Genomic DNA, 16,412 nt, shown 5'->3' on the forward strand with positions numbered 1-16,412 from the left:
CTAATACCAATATGACTTCTCTCCCGTTGATCTCCTCACCTCATGTCATAATAAGACCCAGTATTCTCACCCGGATGACCTGAAGGCTGGCGTGCGCCATTGTTCAGAGTCTAGGTAATCCCTTTCATACGCCATCGAAGTTTCGTCCTTGGCAACCTTTGCCTCGTCCTTCACCCAAAGGTGAAACATGGTATCCCAGTGTACAATTCCCTCGAATCCAAACGCCCAGAAAATCCAACATGTTGATACAACCATCCTCATCGTCTGTCACTCCTCCTAAGACGGTGAGGAATCCCGTGGGCCAACCGCTAGGGAGGAGTTGCCCGATACCAAACCTCTATCTTTGCTTTTTATCTCGAGTCGTCAAGGAGAAGTCTGGAGATGCCCATCTCGCCGCCTAGCCACTGTGGGGTACTTGAGTCCCCAAACTCAAAGCTCTGCGCTAAAGGAGGACCCCTAGGAACATCCTCTCTCGAGACCGTGCGATTCATCTGGTTTGGCGGCTCGAGGGAGTTGCCGATCGACATGGTTACTGATGGTTCCATAATGTCGTTGCTGCGGGTTGCGTCCTTGGCCTGATAGGTGCCCTTCTCTATGCGCTGATAAATTTTTGGATACTTGTTGCGGACTCGATCTCGTAGATCCGTAGGCTGTCTGCTTGAGAGGTGGAAGCTGGGATCCCGCTGGATCTTGGTCCAAGCAGGGCCGTATTTGTCGAGTCCCTCCAGAATTTCCCGGTCGTCTTGGTCTGTGAAGGGACGCCGCTCTCGTCGCAGGGACTTCTTGAACGGTGCATGTATACCAAGGCTCTCCAAATCTTCCAGCTTCTTGCGGTGTGCTCGCGTCTTTTTGTGCTTCGGCGGTGGCACGTCAGACTCGGTGGGAGGCGTGATCATGCCGGCTGAACTTCCCTCGTCATCATCATGAAGGATGTTCTCCGAATGCAAGCCCTTCTTGGGCCTCTGCTGATGCGACCGCGTAGGCGTCGGTGTGGTGGATTGACCATCACCCTTCGAACCACGAAGCTCTGCAGGGCAGCAGGTTCTGAACCGGTCCTTCAAATCGCCCGCTGAGCGGTCGTTGAAATTGAATTCAAAATCCTCGAGAATCGTCGTCCACTTTCCCACTCCGTGCTTGCTGACCCCGAGAAGAAGATGGTTTGTCTCTTCCTCGGACCATTTCCTCCTGGGCTTGGTGGCCCGCTTTCTCCCCTTGCCGGGGGACTTATCCGAGTCAGAACGCGGTTTCGTACCAGGCTGATCATCCGAGGTGTGGTTTGAATCTTGGAGAGTCTTCAGGCGGCTCGAATCGCCCTCATGGAAGGAGCGCGAGGCAATGGGGGGGAAAAGCGCGGCGTCCGGCGGCGGCTCATGTAGGCCATTGATGATAGGCGGCATGACCGAAGCGTGCATGGCAGGCTTCTGCTTCTTGACAGGCTGCGGAAGCTGCAGGTAGTCCTCCCTAGCAGTCAGACCTCGGTTCCGCTTCTTGTTGCCGGCGTCGTCGAAGGCCGCGTCGGGCCCCTCGTCGAGGATCCTGGCGAGGGGATACAGCGACTCGTTGGCATCCGACTCACGCAAGAGCATGCGCATTGGGTAGACATCTGCGCTGCCCGCATAGTTACCCTCTAGGTGGACATCGTCGGTCCGGTGATGAAAAGACGCCTCGTCCTCGACGGCGAAATGCAGCGGTACCGAGCGGATGGAGCCATCGATTGCGACTCGGTCGCTACGATGTACAGCATCCCGCTCGAGTGGCGGGAGCGGGCGGTCGGAAGCGTCGGGAAGCGACAAGGAGTGGAACGGCGGGAGGTCAGCGTTGGCAAGCTCGGGCGTGGTTGAGTCGTTGAGCAGGTGGATCAAGCGCGGCTCGATGGTAGCCATCCTGGGCTGCTGGGTCGAAGGGCAGGACCATCACATTGAGTAGAAAGAAAAGAGGAAACACACGAGAACAGGTCAAGGAGATAGCCGGGGAAGAAAAGAGCTCAAGGCATGGCCCCGGAGGATTAGCCAGTTTCGCGGACCACAGACATTATGGCGTTGGAAGAGGGTCTCGCCATGCATCTCGGACGGAACGTTTGCACGTGAAGGTATCCGTATTCGTAGCCGCATGTGATTGACTAAACGGCAACTGTTAGTGGTGTGTCTAGGACCCTGCGGCTGCACTAACAGGCCATCGACTAACCGTTCCTGGATCTGGGGGGCCCTTTGCTGAGTGCTGATCCTCCACCCTCATTCCACTTCCGTCGTCGGCGTTCCCAATCCCGTGACACCAGCCATTCGCCCGCTGTCCAATTGTCCTTCGATTTGCTGCTCTCAATATACATTAGTACTTGTCAGGCCCCTCCGATTAATATCTGCAGCTATTCTTATATACCTGTTTGGTGGCAGGTGGTGCATAGAAGTGGCAGTTTCAGGACAGGGTTCTGCCGCTCCATGGCCTGATCATCAGGGACGGTACCTCGCTACCCGAAGCACCTCGCAGTGAAGCACCAAGTTTCCTACAGGTATTGTCATGTACAGGTTACCTGGAATGAAGCACTTCTCAACTCATCGACGCCAGTTGACCATCACTCCTGCCCGTGCCTAGCTGCCAATTGGCAGCGTCCCGGCAGCCATGGCCTCTCTCCTGCCCCCCATTCCTCGGCTGGTGTTTTCGGTCATTGAGCCTATTTCGCTGTGAGTTAAGCCTTGCTATAGGGACTGGCCGCAACGCCCCCAAGGCCCTAACATAACGAGCAGCGTCGCCGGGTTCTGCGGCGCGGTAATCGACCCGGCATGGTTTATTAGCGAGCAGGTCCCTCAGACAGAGCCTGTTCGCGTCAACGAGAATAGCATCGTGGTGGCGTGGCAGCTGGGGAATCTGTACCTGCTCATGGCCTTTATGGGCCTGGCGATCCTCCACACCACCTCAGAGGCCAAAGTCGTCAAAGGTTATCTCTTCGCCCTCTGGCTGGGTGACATTGGCCATGTCGGCTTCAGCACATATGCCCTGGGTTTGGAAAAACTCATGAAGCCGCTTGAGTGGAATGCCGTGACGAGCGGAAACATTGGTTTCACCGTGAGTCCATCCTGCTGCCGAGGCTCAGATAGTCTTGTACACATGAGCTGAAATTCTGCGTCCAGATCTTCCTGTTCATGATGCGCTCTGCCTATTTCCTCGGTCTGTTTGGGCAAGACCGAGCTGCAGTCCCGACGTCAAAGAAGCGTGCATAAGGAGGCTAGGCCGAGATGGCGTGCATGTACGACGCGCCTCCGGATATCTACCCGAGTTCGGAATTGCACGAGTCAAACCTCCCATCCTTCATCATGTGTAGTCATAATCTAGGTATAGTTGGTGCACAAATATGGGAGTTGTGAAAGATCCTGGTCAGTGGAAAGATTGGTGTTCCGTTGAGTGGGTGGACAAACCGAAGTACGAGATGCTCCGAGACATTGGGGATTGGGTAACTACGAGGAAGTCGTATCATAATTTACACGCTTCATAACAACTTGGCGCGCCCTTCTCTCCTTGCTATTATGCCATCAATTTACTATAGTAGTACACCAACTATCTGTTTGTACGTAGTCGTAGAAAACTCCAAGCTGTTGTTTGACCCATTACTCGTACACCCTTGGCCTTTGACGCCAATGCATAATGGCGAAAGCCGAGAGATGTGGGGTGACTCACCGCGGCCAATCAGCACCAGAGCGCAAGCTCCAGCATCATTTTACAGGGTTAGGGTTCAGTAACCTTTTTTTGATTGGTTACTCTGGTCGCTGGCTTGCCCGTTGGTGGTAAACAGCTATTATAAACAAACTTTCTTTTCCCTCCTGCACCGCGTATCGACAAGCAGAACTCAAGCGCGCAAATTTTCAACCTCTAGGCACCTCAGGTCTAGTCCTAGACAGCGCCATGAATACCAGAAGTCGAGGGAAACGAGAGCAAGACGCCGCGCCGGCTGCCGTGCCCGCCAAGAGGCGTCGAGGTCTTGCCCAGCCAGGCCAGAAGAAGAAGGCAGAAAGCCATGAACCTGAGGAGATACCCGGGGAAGGCTCTGGATGGAGTCAAGAGTCTACTGGCATAAAACCCCACTGGATCGGCTCTCGGAGGGGTGCTCCTCCCACCGCACCACATGGAACGTCAGAGCCCCCAACACCAGCAAGGCCATCAAATCAGGATACCGAAGATGATGATGGCGAGGGAGTTGCCCAGGCCACTATCCCAGCTGCGTCACAGGACGATGACGAGATTGTGGCGACAAGATGCAAGGTTATGAGGATGGCCCTTCCCAACCTGGCGAGCGCAACCGACAATCTCCTCAACCAATTTAACAGCCCACAGCGAGGAAGTGCCCTGTATCAGCAAATGCTTCAACTCAGTCGCGACACATTCTACATCATCCGAAAACCTTACGAGGAGCCCCTGGGCTTTCCCTTCATCGATATCGAAGGGGGCTCGCTCGGTGACTTTGGCCAGCATACACATAGAGGAGCACTAACCCTGGGATGTGCGAATCTTGCATCAGCTCTGAATATTGTTGAGATGCTTCAGTCTGGAGGTGAGGAAAAGGTTCTCGATCGGCTAGCGGAGCTAGATGATTTCTTCTACAAGCTCTTTGTCCCCTTTGACAACTCTGCTCCGGATGTCGCTTTACCGCTTGGCATCCGCGCGCTGCGATTCATCGAAACCATGGCTGAGAGCAGCGCAGAGGCCAACTTCCTCCCCATTCTCGCTTCTATATTCTGCGAGCCATTCGATACGGATGGTGAAGATGTTGACTACCCAGCCCTATTGACAAAGGGGCCGCATAGGCCGCTAGGTGGTCGAGAGAACGATGAGGTGGAAGAGTCGCTCTGGGAAAGGATCAAACATATTTTCAAAATCTTCAAGTCGCATAAAAAGCGGCCGGTTGCTATAAATAAACTGCGGGAAAGCTTTCCTCAGGAGATGATTCTCCGAGACGTCAGAGACTGGATTCTGAGCGTATACAACTCTCAACTTGATCTCCTTGCCAGGAAAGCTGAGGAGGAGTTCCACGATGCCGAAGAGCTGATCAACGAGGATTACACCGAGTCCGAGGCTGAATCGCAGCCTATTATTCGGGCCTCCGACCAGCAGATGTAAGTCCCGTCCCGTCGGTCTTCTTCCAACACAGAACTGACATTTTCGCAGGCCGAGTTTCTTCAAAGACGAGACATCATTGAGAGCTTTGGACAGGGCTGGTCGACGAGTACCTCTCGCTCCGCCTTCAAACCGACAGCAGCAAGTCCGGCGTCCCGCATCAACGGCTCCATCGGACTACCACGACGACGACACCAACAGAGTCATTCTCGGGAGTCCCCCACCCTCTTCCGTCGCTAAAGGAGACGAACAACAAGAAGAAGGTGATGAGGACGATGGGTTTGAGAAGGATGGTCGCGCTGTGGATAAGCGCAAGGCAGCCACCATCTCTCACATTCTCCAGTCCACTCGCACCGCCCTGACACCAGCCCCGTCATCTTCTATGCCGCCCCCCCCCCGCCCCTCATACGCCATGGACGCCCCAAGCTCCACCGCTACGCCACCCACATCCCATCTGGATGCCCTCCGAGAGGAGAAGCGCCGGCTCACCAAGCAGCACCGCGACCGGGCCTCCGCCTCCGCCCCCTGGTCCTCCAAGCAGCGCCACTTCTGGTCCGACCACGACACCAGCGTCCTGGTCCGCCTCATCCAGAAACGCCAGGCCGCCTGGTCCCTCATAGAGAAGGTTGACAACGCCGAGTTTGAGCACCCCCGCCACCAGCAGGCCTACCGCGACAAGGCCCGCAACCTCAAGGTTGACTACCTCATGACCGACGCCGTCCTGCCCCCCTCCTTCGACCTTGTCACCCTGGGCAGGAAGGAGATTGATCGCCTCATCAGTTACGGAAAGAACCCATATCGCAAAGAGAAGGATATTGATGGGGATGGGAACGCTATCAAGACCGAGTATGTCGCTCAGCAGTAGCGTACAAATGGAGTGCCAGCGTTTTGTTTTCATAGATACCTAGGAAGTAATACTGCCCCAGCGTATTTGGTGCTCTTCTGTAGAAATCGATTAGGTTTGCAACTTCAGTGGTCTCTTTCGAAACGATGTAATCAAGTCCAGTTGCCCAGCCTCTCGCCGTCTGATCCCGTTCCCCCATGGAGTAAAAGAAAACAACGTGCCTCCGGAAACAGTAGAAGAAGAGACGGTAAATTGGTTGCAGTGTTTAAAAAGAACAACATGTCGTCCAAAACTATTCTACAGCCGAGCCTGGTATACAGCACATATATCCCTGGGTATGATTGAGTTATTCTCTCCCATTCCCTCCACACACACACACACACATACGCACATAAAAACAGACCCTTAGGCGCCACAGGCTCAGAACGCTCCGAGCCCCAGCTCGAAACCTGTTCTCTTTTTGGTAGTTTCAAGCCCCGCAAAGCCGGGAGACAGGGGCCGCCCGCCATGTTTGTAAAAAAAAGAAAGTGTAAAAGGATCGTAAAAGATGACAGTCTGTGCCCGGGGGCTACGAGATACCCTCGAGGTCATTTTTTTTCCCAAAGGGGACGAATCAAGACAGGATCCCAATTGACCAAAGTACAGTGAGCGTGAAAGGAGACAACTTGGCACCGCCGGCCGAGTAAGGTCCATATGGGTTCGAGAGACATTCTTCGTCACACCGGATGACCGTAAGTGACGCGCGCAGCACGGGAAATGTCGCCCCTTTTTTTTTTCCTCCCCCAGGCCCAAAATTAGATGCAAGAAAACAGAAGGGGGTATGCCGCAAGATTCCGAATACTGCGATGAAACAAGTACCGAGGCTGAAAAGGAAAGGTGACCATCGTGGTGGTCTATCTGCGTAATGCCGTGATTTAGGGCCTGATTTGAGGCCAACCAAACAAGATCTCGAATCGTGGCAAGGGTGCCAGCCTGCAGGTGAGCATGCCGCACCCGGGGAGAAGTTGTCTCATCGCCGGTTGTAGGGGACGTTCCGGTGCTTGAGCCTGTTTGTCCTCCAGCCTTCATACCACTGCTCCCTGCTCGCCTCGCGGAGCTCCGAGCGCCACTCACTAAAGACAGCCTCCTTCAAGCGATTAAAGTCGCAGTGTTCTTCATTGTAAGGATCCGCAAACCCCCAGGGGAATTGGCGACCGACAACACCAGGCTCATAGAGGTCAGGGCTGATGATGGATAGAGGGAGGAACGGTGTCTCTTCCTCCTTGACCTCTTCCTGGGCCTTGTGTCGATCCATTGTTGAGATACGCTTCGAATTTGGCGAGGAGGAAGGGGAAGATCTCGGTGCTCCATGTTGGTCGGCAATAACTTCTCCCTCCTCTTCTTCGTCAATGCGGCTCGATGAGATGCTGTTGGTGTCCTCGTCAAGGCCAAGAGCCTCCAGCGGGTCCATGTTTGAGCGTTTGAAAGTGTCCCAGACCGCCTTCTTGAGGACGTTCATGTGCTTGGTCGTAACAGTATCGGCCTTGGAGATGACGGGAATGACGGTGGTCTTGCCTTGCAGGAGGCGCAGGACCTGCATATCCAGGTCCTCATCGAGGCAGCCAAAGGTACGGAGGTGAGGCGTGTGGTTGCCATTCTGAATGCCCGAGAGGGTGCGCCCAGCCGCAATGTTGCGGTCCAGCCTAGCGGGATCCAGGACAAGGAAGGTTGCGTGAATGTGTGTATCCTGCACGCCGGGGGATCGCACAACCTTCATCTCTTCGGCAAACGTCTCCTGGAACTTGCTCTCCAGGAAGGTATTCATCTCTCGGAGCTGCAGGTCAACTACATTCTTCTCAAGACCCTCCGAATCCCACAGCGTCAGTCCAATACGCTCCCCATCAATCTCCGTCTCCAGGTAGTGGGGGACAAAGTTGCCGGAAGGGGCCGGGCCCCGGAAATCGTCCTCCTCGTTCTTCTTACTCCTCTTCTTGGGTGGGAGCGCCAGAGCTGTCTTGAGAAACTCGAGGAACGACGTCTTGCCCGCATTGCGAGTGCCAAGGATCAGGATGCTGTTGCGCATGTCAGTACGGCGGGACCCAGGAAAGCACAGGCACAAGTGCTTACTTGAGAGGGGTGGGGTCCTTTCTTCTGCGGACGCGCCTGGGGCTGTTGATGGTGCTGACAGCACTACTGGCATAGCTGTAGCGGCCACGATGGGCCATGCTCTCGGTCCTAGCATAGGGGTCGAAGCCATTTGGAGGGATGGGGGGCATGGCAACGTTTGAGGTCAGAGCATGAGGCTCCACGGACTGGCGTCCACTGTTATTAGCGGGGTGTTCATTGTGGGAGGTGTCGGGGCGCAGCTCGGGTGCAAAGGACTTTGACAGCTTCTCGGTGTTGTTGTTGAACTCGGGCAGCTTGGGGGGGATCCGGGAGGCAGCGCGCTGCCTCTCGAGCTCGGCCTCTCTAAGGGCCTGAGCCTTCTTCCCCTTGCTCCCGAGATCGCCGCTCTTACTGCGTCGAAGCAACATTCCGAAAGTAGAACGATGCGGTTGTTGGGAAGTGCTCATTGGTTCTTCCCCGAAGGAAGGATGTGTAGGTAGACCGAGGAGGGGTCTCACTCAAAATGGCAGCGTCCTAATAGAACTTGTGCTATCAATGAGACCGTTGGCGCTAATTGCGTCGAAAGTTTGTCCGTTACGGAAGCCACCAGATAAAGTTCCCGTTTCGTGGGGTGAGCTGGGGACGAGATTGGGTTCGCGGTCGGTTGCGCAGCAGTTCGCTCGCGTGTTAAAGAGTCGCTAGCTCGGTCGGTCGATGGGTGAAGTGGAAGCAGAGGTGCGGGTTCCCGTCGCTGTCGCGTATCTGGAGGATACTTTGTAATGGCGCGACAAGACAGAGGGCGCAATCGCAGTGTCACTGAGGAGCAGCAGCGGGAAAGAATAAGAACAATAAAAGAAAATATAAAAGCGAAGGGGAGAATGGATGGATGTGTCGATTTCCCCGTTCGTTTCGATCGTGGGTTGCACGAGAATGTAGCCCCTTTCTGCCAGAAGGGGAGGTGACGAAAAAAAGAGCGTAAAGATACCAACGCGGTCCCAAGCTGGATGTCAAGGGGGGATGCCGGGGAGCAGAAGGTGAAGCTACTGGTAGCGAGCGAAGAAGAAAGCAAAGGTCAGCGAGCTGAGCGGGAGAACGAATGAGGTGGCGGCGTCAACAAGATCTGGGAGCGAGCATCGTCCTGCGGTGGGTGAATCCAGTCCAATTGGCCGTTCTGGGCAGCAACCTGAAGAAGAAGATGCGTCCAGGCAGTTCGAACAGAAGAACAGAGACGGAAATCGGAGACGCAGGAGATGAGCGGGCAGCTGGGCTGATGCGGTGCAGCACAGTGGAGTGGACCTAGAGGTGCAGCTGGAGCCCAGTGGAGTGGACCTAGAGGTGCAGCTGGAGCCCAGTGGCCCACAGACCCCGGGGGGGCCTAACGAGTCTAACGCCTACGGGGCCCCTCAGGGACTAAGCACAGTCTAAGAACTACGGGTCTGCGGCCCTGCGCCAGATGCGTGCTAGCCTGTCCCGTGCTGCAGGGTCCATGCGTGCACGCTGCAACTGCTCTGCACTGCTCAGCACTGCTCAGCACTAATATCCAAAGGGTCCACCAACAACACTGCTGCACGGCGACAGAAACAAAGCGCCTCATCTGAAGAATAATATTGCGCTGGCTTGATACCCAGTATCTGCTCTGGGGGCGCACGCTATTACCTACATAGTAGTATTACTCTGTACACTTGCCGTCCCCGAACCCTGCCTCAAGGAGTTCCTGAAGGGAATGCAAACTTGTCAGTCTGTCTCAGACACCGCGCGGCAGTCTCACGCGGACGGAGCAGAACCACTCATGTGAGTCGTATTCAGCTCAGGTTGTGATAGGCTGCCTAGCACTGAGTACTACTGTCTGGGAACTTTTCTGTCAAAAACTAGGACTTACGCACGTATGATGTCAAGCTCGGGTCATTCGCCAGAGGAACCAGTTGCAGAAGACAGAAATAGCCGTGCGAACCAAGCAATACCTACCGTAGAAGATACAACTTTTCAAATCGCAGCCCTGCAGGTCCGTCATCGGTACTTGGGCTGGGTGAAACAGGGAGGCTTCCCGCTGCTCATCCAGCATTAAACCCCATTACCACAATGTATCCGATTTATCACCTCTGCCTGCTAACCTGTGACAGATACTGTGGCGTACGAGTACCAGGGCGACTTGCATCCCACAAGCCTCACAGAAGACAATGCCCACGACTCGCCCACCGGCTATCTGCAGCTCGTACACTTTCATTAGACAATAATACGCCTCATTCATGATTCACCCAAGAGCCTCGGATCCTTCGACGGCCTTACTACATGGTAATATGTATAATAGTATCCGTACACGCCAACAGCCAGAGGGCCCACAGTCGGACGATTTCCCCCCCCTGTTCGCAACAGCTCATGGCGGCCACGCGAGTCGAGAGACCAGCGCGGGAGTCCGTAGCACCGGCTGCAGTCCACCGTTTACTAGCGACTGTTGTGCATTGGCGATACGACATAACAATGTCCCTAATTAGTCCCCGAGACTGTCCACGCCCTTCCTGAAAAGTGACCGTGCGAAATGTTTCCTCTGCGTCCCTGAAAAGCTTTCCGCATGGCTGCCGGAAGTTCCAGCCGCCACAAACGAGATGAAACAGTGACGGCGAATTTCGAAACTTGGCGCCCCCTTGTCGGCAACACCAAGCTAATGTCGCGTCCCCCTGCTTGCTCCCCTGTTGCCCAACTTGCCCCTTAAGATTGCAGGTGGCCGTCCAGTCCCCCGGCGCGTAATACTCCTCATCCAATCGCGAGCGTGCTCTTCAAAGGCCTCAAAGTCCTCATCACTGTCGGGCGACGAGTAATGTCGGTACCTACGAGTAACATCACGTGGTTCGGCAGGAGCATCTACTAGTACTACCTATATAGACTTCAACTCCTTGGAGCCCTAGGGGACGGCTATTATCTGTAAATGCACAGCAGTGCAAATAATACGAGTAGTACGTACGGAGTATTACATTGTCTCAAAAGCTAGGAACCGTCGTCAATTATCCGTACCTGCAGAAGACCCGTCGTCGCGCCGCATGATTGTTTCTTTTGTGCCACTATCCGTACACCCTTCTTCTTCCAACAGCCCTTCGCAATGAGACGAAATTAAACGAGTAAAAGCATACTCGTACAGTCATCTTCGAAATCCACATTCATCCGCAGGTGGTCGTGTAGTCGTGTGGTCAAGTCCTGAGTGGATTTCTTGCTTCTATGCATCTAGAGTTTGAGCCCATATACTCGTATACTATGTATATAACCACAACCATCCATCCCAACTCCCAGCCTAATAAACGGAGAGGAGAATTGGCCATGGAGAGAGAAGAGGTATCCGTACCCATGTCCCGGGTGTAACCATGTAAACTCCAACGCCTCGCCAGCCCCCCTGTCTATCCCTCAAAAACTTCCTGCTGCAGCTCGATGCCATACTCGGATGCCATGTCCTTCATGTGCTGCTCCATCTCGTCCTCCATCCCGCCCCCGAGCCCCAGCAGTTGCCGCGCCCGGAAGAAGTAAAAAGCCACGTCCGTCGCCGTCAAGACTAGCTTGAAGAGCATGTGGCGCCACATGTTATGCAGCCGCCGCCCCCACGGCAGGTTGGGGTCCTCGTACAGGCTGCGGCTCGCCCACTCGCCCATCATCTTGACGCGGTTGACCGGCGACCCCAGGTACTGGTTGTTGCTCTGCACGATGCGCATGTTGCGCCCCAGGAAGATGAGCTCCTGCGGCCACTTGTCCTCGTCGGCCAGCATGTCGCGGACACCCTGCTTGACTTTTTGCTGCATGGCGTAGTGGCGCTCCGAGGGGGTCATGTTCTCCATCCCCGCGTCGAACTTCTCCTCGCTGCCCTCGTACGGACGCAGCAGCGTCGCGCTCGCGAACAGGTCCGACGACTTGATGCCCCAATTCTCCGTCACCTCAGCGATCGTCTTATTGTCGAACGTCATAAGCGCCTTCCAGAAGACGCCGTACTGGTGCCGGAACTCGTCCTTTAGGTACACGTACAGGCCGTGGTCAATCAGAACCAGCTCAGCTCTCCCGCTGGGGAGACGGCGGATGAAGATGTTGCCGGGGTGAGGGTCGCAGTGTACGACACCCCATTTGAAGATTTGTGCAGAGAAGAGGTCGACCATGGTCGTCATGACCTCCTTGGTCGAGAGACCTAGTCCACCCCGGCCTCGGGTGCCCTTCCATTCCTGGCGATCTGGCTTGATGTTGACGTTGTACGGCTTCGTCCGGAGCTCCCTCCTGGCCGCATCCATGTCGATGGGGGACAGCGGCTCACCGGCCCCGGGCGATCCCTTTCCATACCCTCCCAGCCAGGTCGACGTCATGGCCTTCTTGTCCCACAGCCTTACGCCCTCGATCCATTCGGTCGTGAGGACCCTCTTGGTTGTGAGTTCCGGGTACACGATGGGGATATAGACTCGGCCCTTAAGCTTCTTCTCCTGGTTGATGAGTTTCCGCAGGTTCTCCGCGTTCTCCGCCTCGCTCTCAAAGTCCATCTCAAGCTCCAGACGCTCTGTGATGAAGGGTATCAGTTTGTAGAAGGGAATGTCGAACCACTTGGAGTAGATCCACGTCACTGTCCTGGGAAAACTGTTAGCCCGGCCTGGATAGATGGCAGATGGGGGCAGCATGGAGTCATGCACTTACTTAAATGACCACATGTCCCACGATCTTTGCTTGCCAATCTCCCTCTTCTGGACCTTGATAGCAACCTCGCGTCCATCCGGCAGCCTTGCCCAGTGAACCTGTGCAACGCTCGCGCTGGCCTTGGCCTTCCTCTCCATCAGGCCCATGCCCTCCTTGCCGGTGAAGCTGACGCCAAACGCCTCCTCCACGCTCATGCCAAAGTCCTCCCTGATGACTGCCTCTACGTCCTTCCAGTCGTCCTGCGGGGTATCGTCAAACATGCGCGCAAACATCTTCTGAAACTCGGGCGGCAGCACGGCGCTCTGCATGGCGATGGCCTGGCCGATCTTGAGGTATAGGCCGCCGTTGGCCTGGAGCAGCTCGAAGACGCGCTGGGCGCTGCGGGCGTGCAGCTGCTGTATGTCGCCGGGGATCCAGGGGTCCGGGCGGAAGTTGAGCTTGTAGTCGACGGCGACGATGAGGCCTGTCGTGAAGGTGCGGAGGGAGCGCATGATGCCGGACGAGTAGAGCTGGTGGTCGGCCACGTAGACGACGGCGCCCACGGCGGACACGACGACGAGCCGGCGCGCCCATTTCCTGCTGCGCTTGTACTGCTTGGCAGCCCTCGGGGCACCCAGCTCGCTCGGGGTCGGCGGCCGGAGAGGCTGGAAGGGCCCGCCGGACTGTGGCCGTCGAGGGATGGACGGGACTGCGAGGTTGCCACCCCGACACCGGGGTGTTATCGTGCGCGGGAGGCGCCTCGAGGCGCCAAACATGCTTTGCGAAAACATGTTGGGGTCGCCGTCGGGCAGACTGGTCGCGGGTGAGGATGTGAGGGGGGATAAAGGGAAGAAAAAGGCGTCGTATGATCGTCGGTCAAGACGATAACGCCGGCGAGTCGGCATCTAATTTTGCCGATTTTCCTCACATCTCCGAAGGTCGTCGGTCGCTACCTACCCGGGAGGAGCACCTTGGGTGAAATATGGACGATAAGAACAACTAAATTTTGGCTTTGGCGTAGGCTAATCTGATCTACGATATTTATGCGTTATTTCTGTTTTTATTTTGCTGTAGAATTCATTCGTATCATCTAATAAGGTGAATGCCTACCAATAGGTAGTAGTACGGCCTATCTATATTCTCACGAGAGTGCATGTATACAACTTTACCCTGTCCGTTCCTTAACAGCACAGGCACAAACTACAGACGAGACGGTCCCTTGAGCTTGGAAGTCGCCTCCCTGAAGTTCTTGACCATTTGACGGATGGCGAGATCAAGCAGCACATCCTCGCTGCCACCCGGAATGCGGGCACCAGGAACATCACGGTAGATTTCTGCAGGGTGAGTCTCTGGTCAGCATCCAAGTCTAGATGAGAATACTAATATCGAGGGAATCTCGTCAACTTACTCTCAACAAGCTCACCCTGTCCGGTGCGAGTATATCCGTTTCCACCAAAGAGCAGGACGGCGCAGCGTGCACACTCGTCGAGGACGATGCCGGCATTCGCCTTGCACAGGGCCGTCAAGCCACCGAGCTCCTTGTCGGCCTTGGCCTTGGGCATCTGCGACAACTGGTACGCAAACGACTCGACCCACGTCTGCTGAGCCTCGAGAATGGCGGCGCACTTGGCCAGGCGGTGGCGCACAACAGGCTGCTCCATGAGGGTCTGAGAATCCCGAATGTTAGCATCAAGGCCTCGAGGAGATCATGTCAAGAAGATGACTTACCTTGCCGAACGCCTCGCGCTTGAGGCAGTACTCAAAGGCCGCGCTCAGAGCCACACGGGCCTGTCTCGTAACCCCGACCGAGATGAACATACGCTCGTGGTTGAAGTTGTTCATAACGTACTTCATGCCCTCGCCCTCCTTCCCGATGAGGTTCTCGCGGGGGATGTACACGTCGTCGAGCTCGATGAAGGACGTCCCCGCCGTGATCTGACCCGCGACCTTGAGGCGGCGCCGCGAGACGCCCTTGGTATCCTTGAGCGGGACGAAGACCATGGATATGCCCCTGGGACCGGAGCCCTCACCACCAGTGCGAACGGCCATGGTGGCGTAGTCGGCCATGACGCCGTTGGTGATCCACTTCTTCGTGCCGTTGATGACATAGTACTTGCCGCACTTGCTCACTTCGGCCGTCGTCGTGAGGTTGGCGACATCAGATCCAGCCCTACAAACTCGCCGTCAGCCTTACCAGTTACTTCATGCTTTTCCGCACGCGGGAACAGGAACTTCGTCAGACGTACTCGGGCTCCGTGATGGCGATGCATGTCCGGGTCTTGCCGGTGAGAAGATCCGGGAGATACTTGTCCTGGAGCTGGCGGTTCGCATAGTGCAGCAAGGGGGGGACACCGAAGGCCATGCCGGTGGTGATGGCTGCCGGGGGACCAGCGAGGCCAGCGCGGCTCATCTATAACGGACACCACAGTCAACTCGGATGCTCTGATACACAAGCAGTCAGCACGTGGCTAAATATTCACCTCATCTGCAAAGATCATGCCGTGGACCGATGTCCACTTCTCGACAGGCACGTCGCCCGGCATGTGGGTGATGCCGACGCGGTGCAGCCACTCGACGGGCAGCGGGCAGGGAAGGGCGGGTAGGACGAAGCCGCCCTTGGTGAAGGTCTCGTAGAGGTTTTCTGGGACATCCTCGGTGGTCTCCCAGTCGAGCGCATGCCTGCTAAGGTTCTCGCCGATGAACTTGCGGCAGGCGGCCTGCAGCTTGCGGTGGGAGTCGTCGTAGTACGGCGAGGGTGCGCCGTTGAGCCACGGCGGCTCCGAGAGGGGCACGATGGGGTTGTTGCTGTCGGCCATGGTGGACTGGGTGCTCGCTGGCTTTTGTTGTGAAGGTTGGGGCGATGAGCGGTCTGTGTCTCTGCGACACGGCTGAGCTGTGCGGCTCGCAAGTAAGGTAGTACTTATAGCTAGGGATGTTGGCAGGGCAATGCTTCGGTAGCCGAGGTGCGGTCAGTGTTGATGGATCATCAATTGAGAAAGGCTATTTGATGGTAAGGTACAGATTTCCCCGTCGTCTGGCTTCCCCTCATCTCCTCATCTCGTCGCCTAAAAGTGTCGTGAGGGGGAAGTGTGAAGCTCCCAGAGGCGGAGCAAAGCTCTAGCAAACCGAGGTACGAGGCAGCGACGTCATCCGATGGCCAGGCCGCTTTTTCCCATCTGGGTTAACAGCTCGTCTCCAGGTCGCGAATCCTAACCAAAAGCTGGATTGAGCAACTGGAGTCCATGTCTTAAGAGCTGTTTATATATTTCGTCGGTCTTGGGCTTCAGTTCCCCGGATTTCGGGTAGGGTACGTAGTCTCTCCAGCTATGTTCCAGGTGGACTGGTGGATCGTGGTGGCCTCTTTGCAGGGACAAGGCCACTTTCAAGTTCCCGACCTGTGGTCGTGTGGACCACCAAAGCTCAGCCTCGAGGTAAGGCGTATTGATATATGAGAATTATGGTTAATGTTGCCGCCAATTTCAGAACGAAAATAGCATACGGGAGCGCGATTGGATACTCATCAGCAAAGCAAGCGGTTTGCCTGGCAGTGCATCATCACCTGTGGACATTATCGGTCATCCATGGACAGCTCTCGGCGTCTACATAACACCTTGGCGGCTAAAATCACCAGCGACGTGATGAAATCAATCGGACAACTTCGAATCAATGTCTCGATGGCGCGTCTGTAGTGCACACGGCATACGAAGTCCAACTTCCTCGACACAGCTCATCATCAATCGCTCCGGCG

General features: G+C 55.7%; 5 protein-coding genes across 5 annotated transcripts; 2 read left to right on the forward strand and 3 right to left on the reverse strand.

Moving 5' to 3' along the window:
- Positions 1-350: 350 nt before the first annotated feature.
- Positions 351-1,883, reverse strand: ACO1O0_005438 (telomere repeat binding factor family protein; the record flags this gene model as incomplete). The annotated part of the gene is made up of 1 exon (XM_083194860.1): positions 351-1,883. The coding sequence occupies one exon, from the start codon at positions 1,881-1,883 to the stop codon at positions 351-353; it is 1,533 nt and encodes a 510-aa protein (XP_083049773.1).
- Positions 1,884-2,616: 733 nt separating this feature from the next.
- On the forward strand, positions 2,617-3,215 carry ACO1O0_005439 (uncharacterized protein; the record flags this gene model as incomplete). Its single annotated transcript, XM_083194861.1, has 3 exons — positions 2,617-2,678; positions 2,742-3,060; positions 3,126-3,215. 3 exons carry the CDS (start codon positions 2,617-2,619, stop codon positions 3,213-3,215), a joined length of 471 nt encoding a protein of 156 aa, XP_083049774.1.
- A 679-nt stretch (positions 3,216-3,894) lies between these two features.
- Positions 3,895-5,968, forward strand: ACO1O0_005440 (uncharacterized protein; the record flags this gene model as incomplete). Its single annotated transcript, XM_083194862.1, has 2 exons — positions 3,895-5,102; positions 5,155-5,968. 2 exons carry the CDS (start codon positions 3,895-3,897, stop codon positions 5,966-5,968), a joined length of 2,022 nt encoding a protein of 673 aa, XP_083049775.1.
- A 988-nt stretch (positions 5,969-6,956) lies between these two features.
- Positions 6,957-8,460, reverse strand: ACO1O0_005441 (uncharacterized protein; the record flags this gene model as incomplete). Its single annotated transcript, XM_083194863.1, has 2 exons — positions 6,957-7,998; positions 8,054-8,460. 2 exons carry the CDS (start codon positions 8,458-8,460, stop codon positions 6,957-6,959), a joined length of 1,449 nt encoding a protein of 482 aa, XP_083049776.1.
- Positions 8,461-11,418: 2,958 nt separating this feature from the next.
- On the reverse strand, positions 11,419-15,480 carry ACO1O0_005442 (ABC1 family-domain-containing protein; the record flags this gene model as incomplete). The annotated part of the gene is made up of 7 exons (XM_083194864.1): positions 11,419-12,619; positions 12,686-13,477; positions 13,866-13,998; positions 14,073-14,331; positions 14,393-14,834; positions 14,911-15,074; positions 15,145-15,480. The coding sequence occupies 7 exons, from the start codon at positions 15,478-15,480 to the stop codon at positions 11,419-11,421; spliced, it is 3,327 nt and encodes a 1,108-aa protein (XP_083049777.1).
- Positions 15,481-16,412: the final 932 nt, after the last annotated feature.

This window comes from Amphichorda felina (genome assembly GCF_050947745.1).
Source record: "Amphichorda felina strain 45539 chromosome Unknown scaffold_5, whole genome shotgun sequence".
Classification (NCBI taxonomy): Eukaryota; Fungi; Ascomycota; class Sordariomycetes; order Hypocreales; family Bionectriaceae; genus Amphichorda; species Amphichorda felina.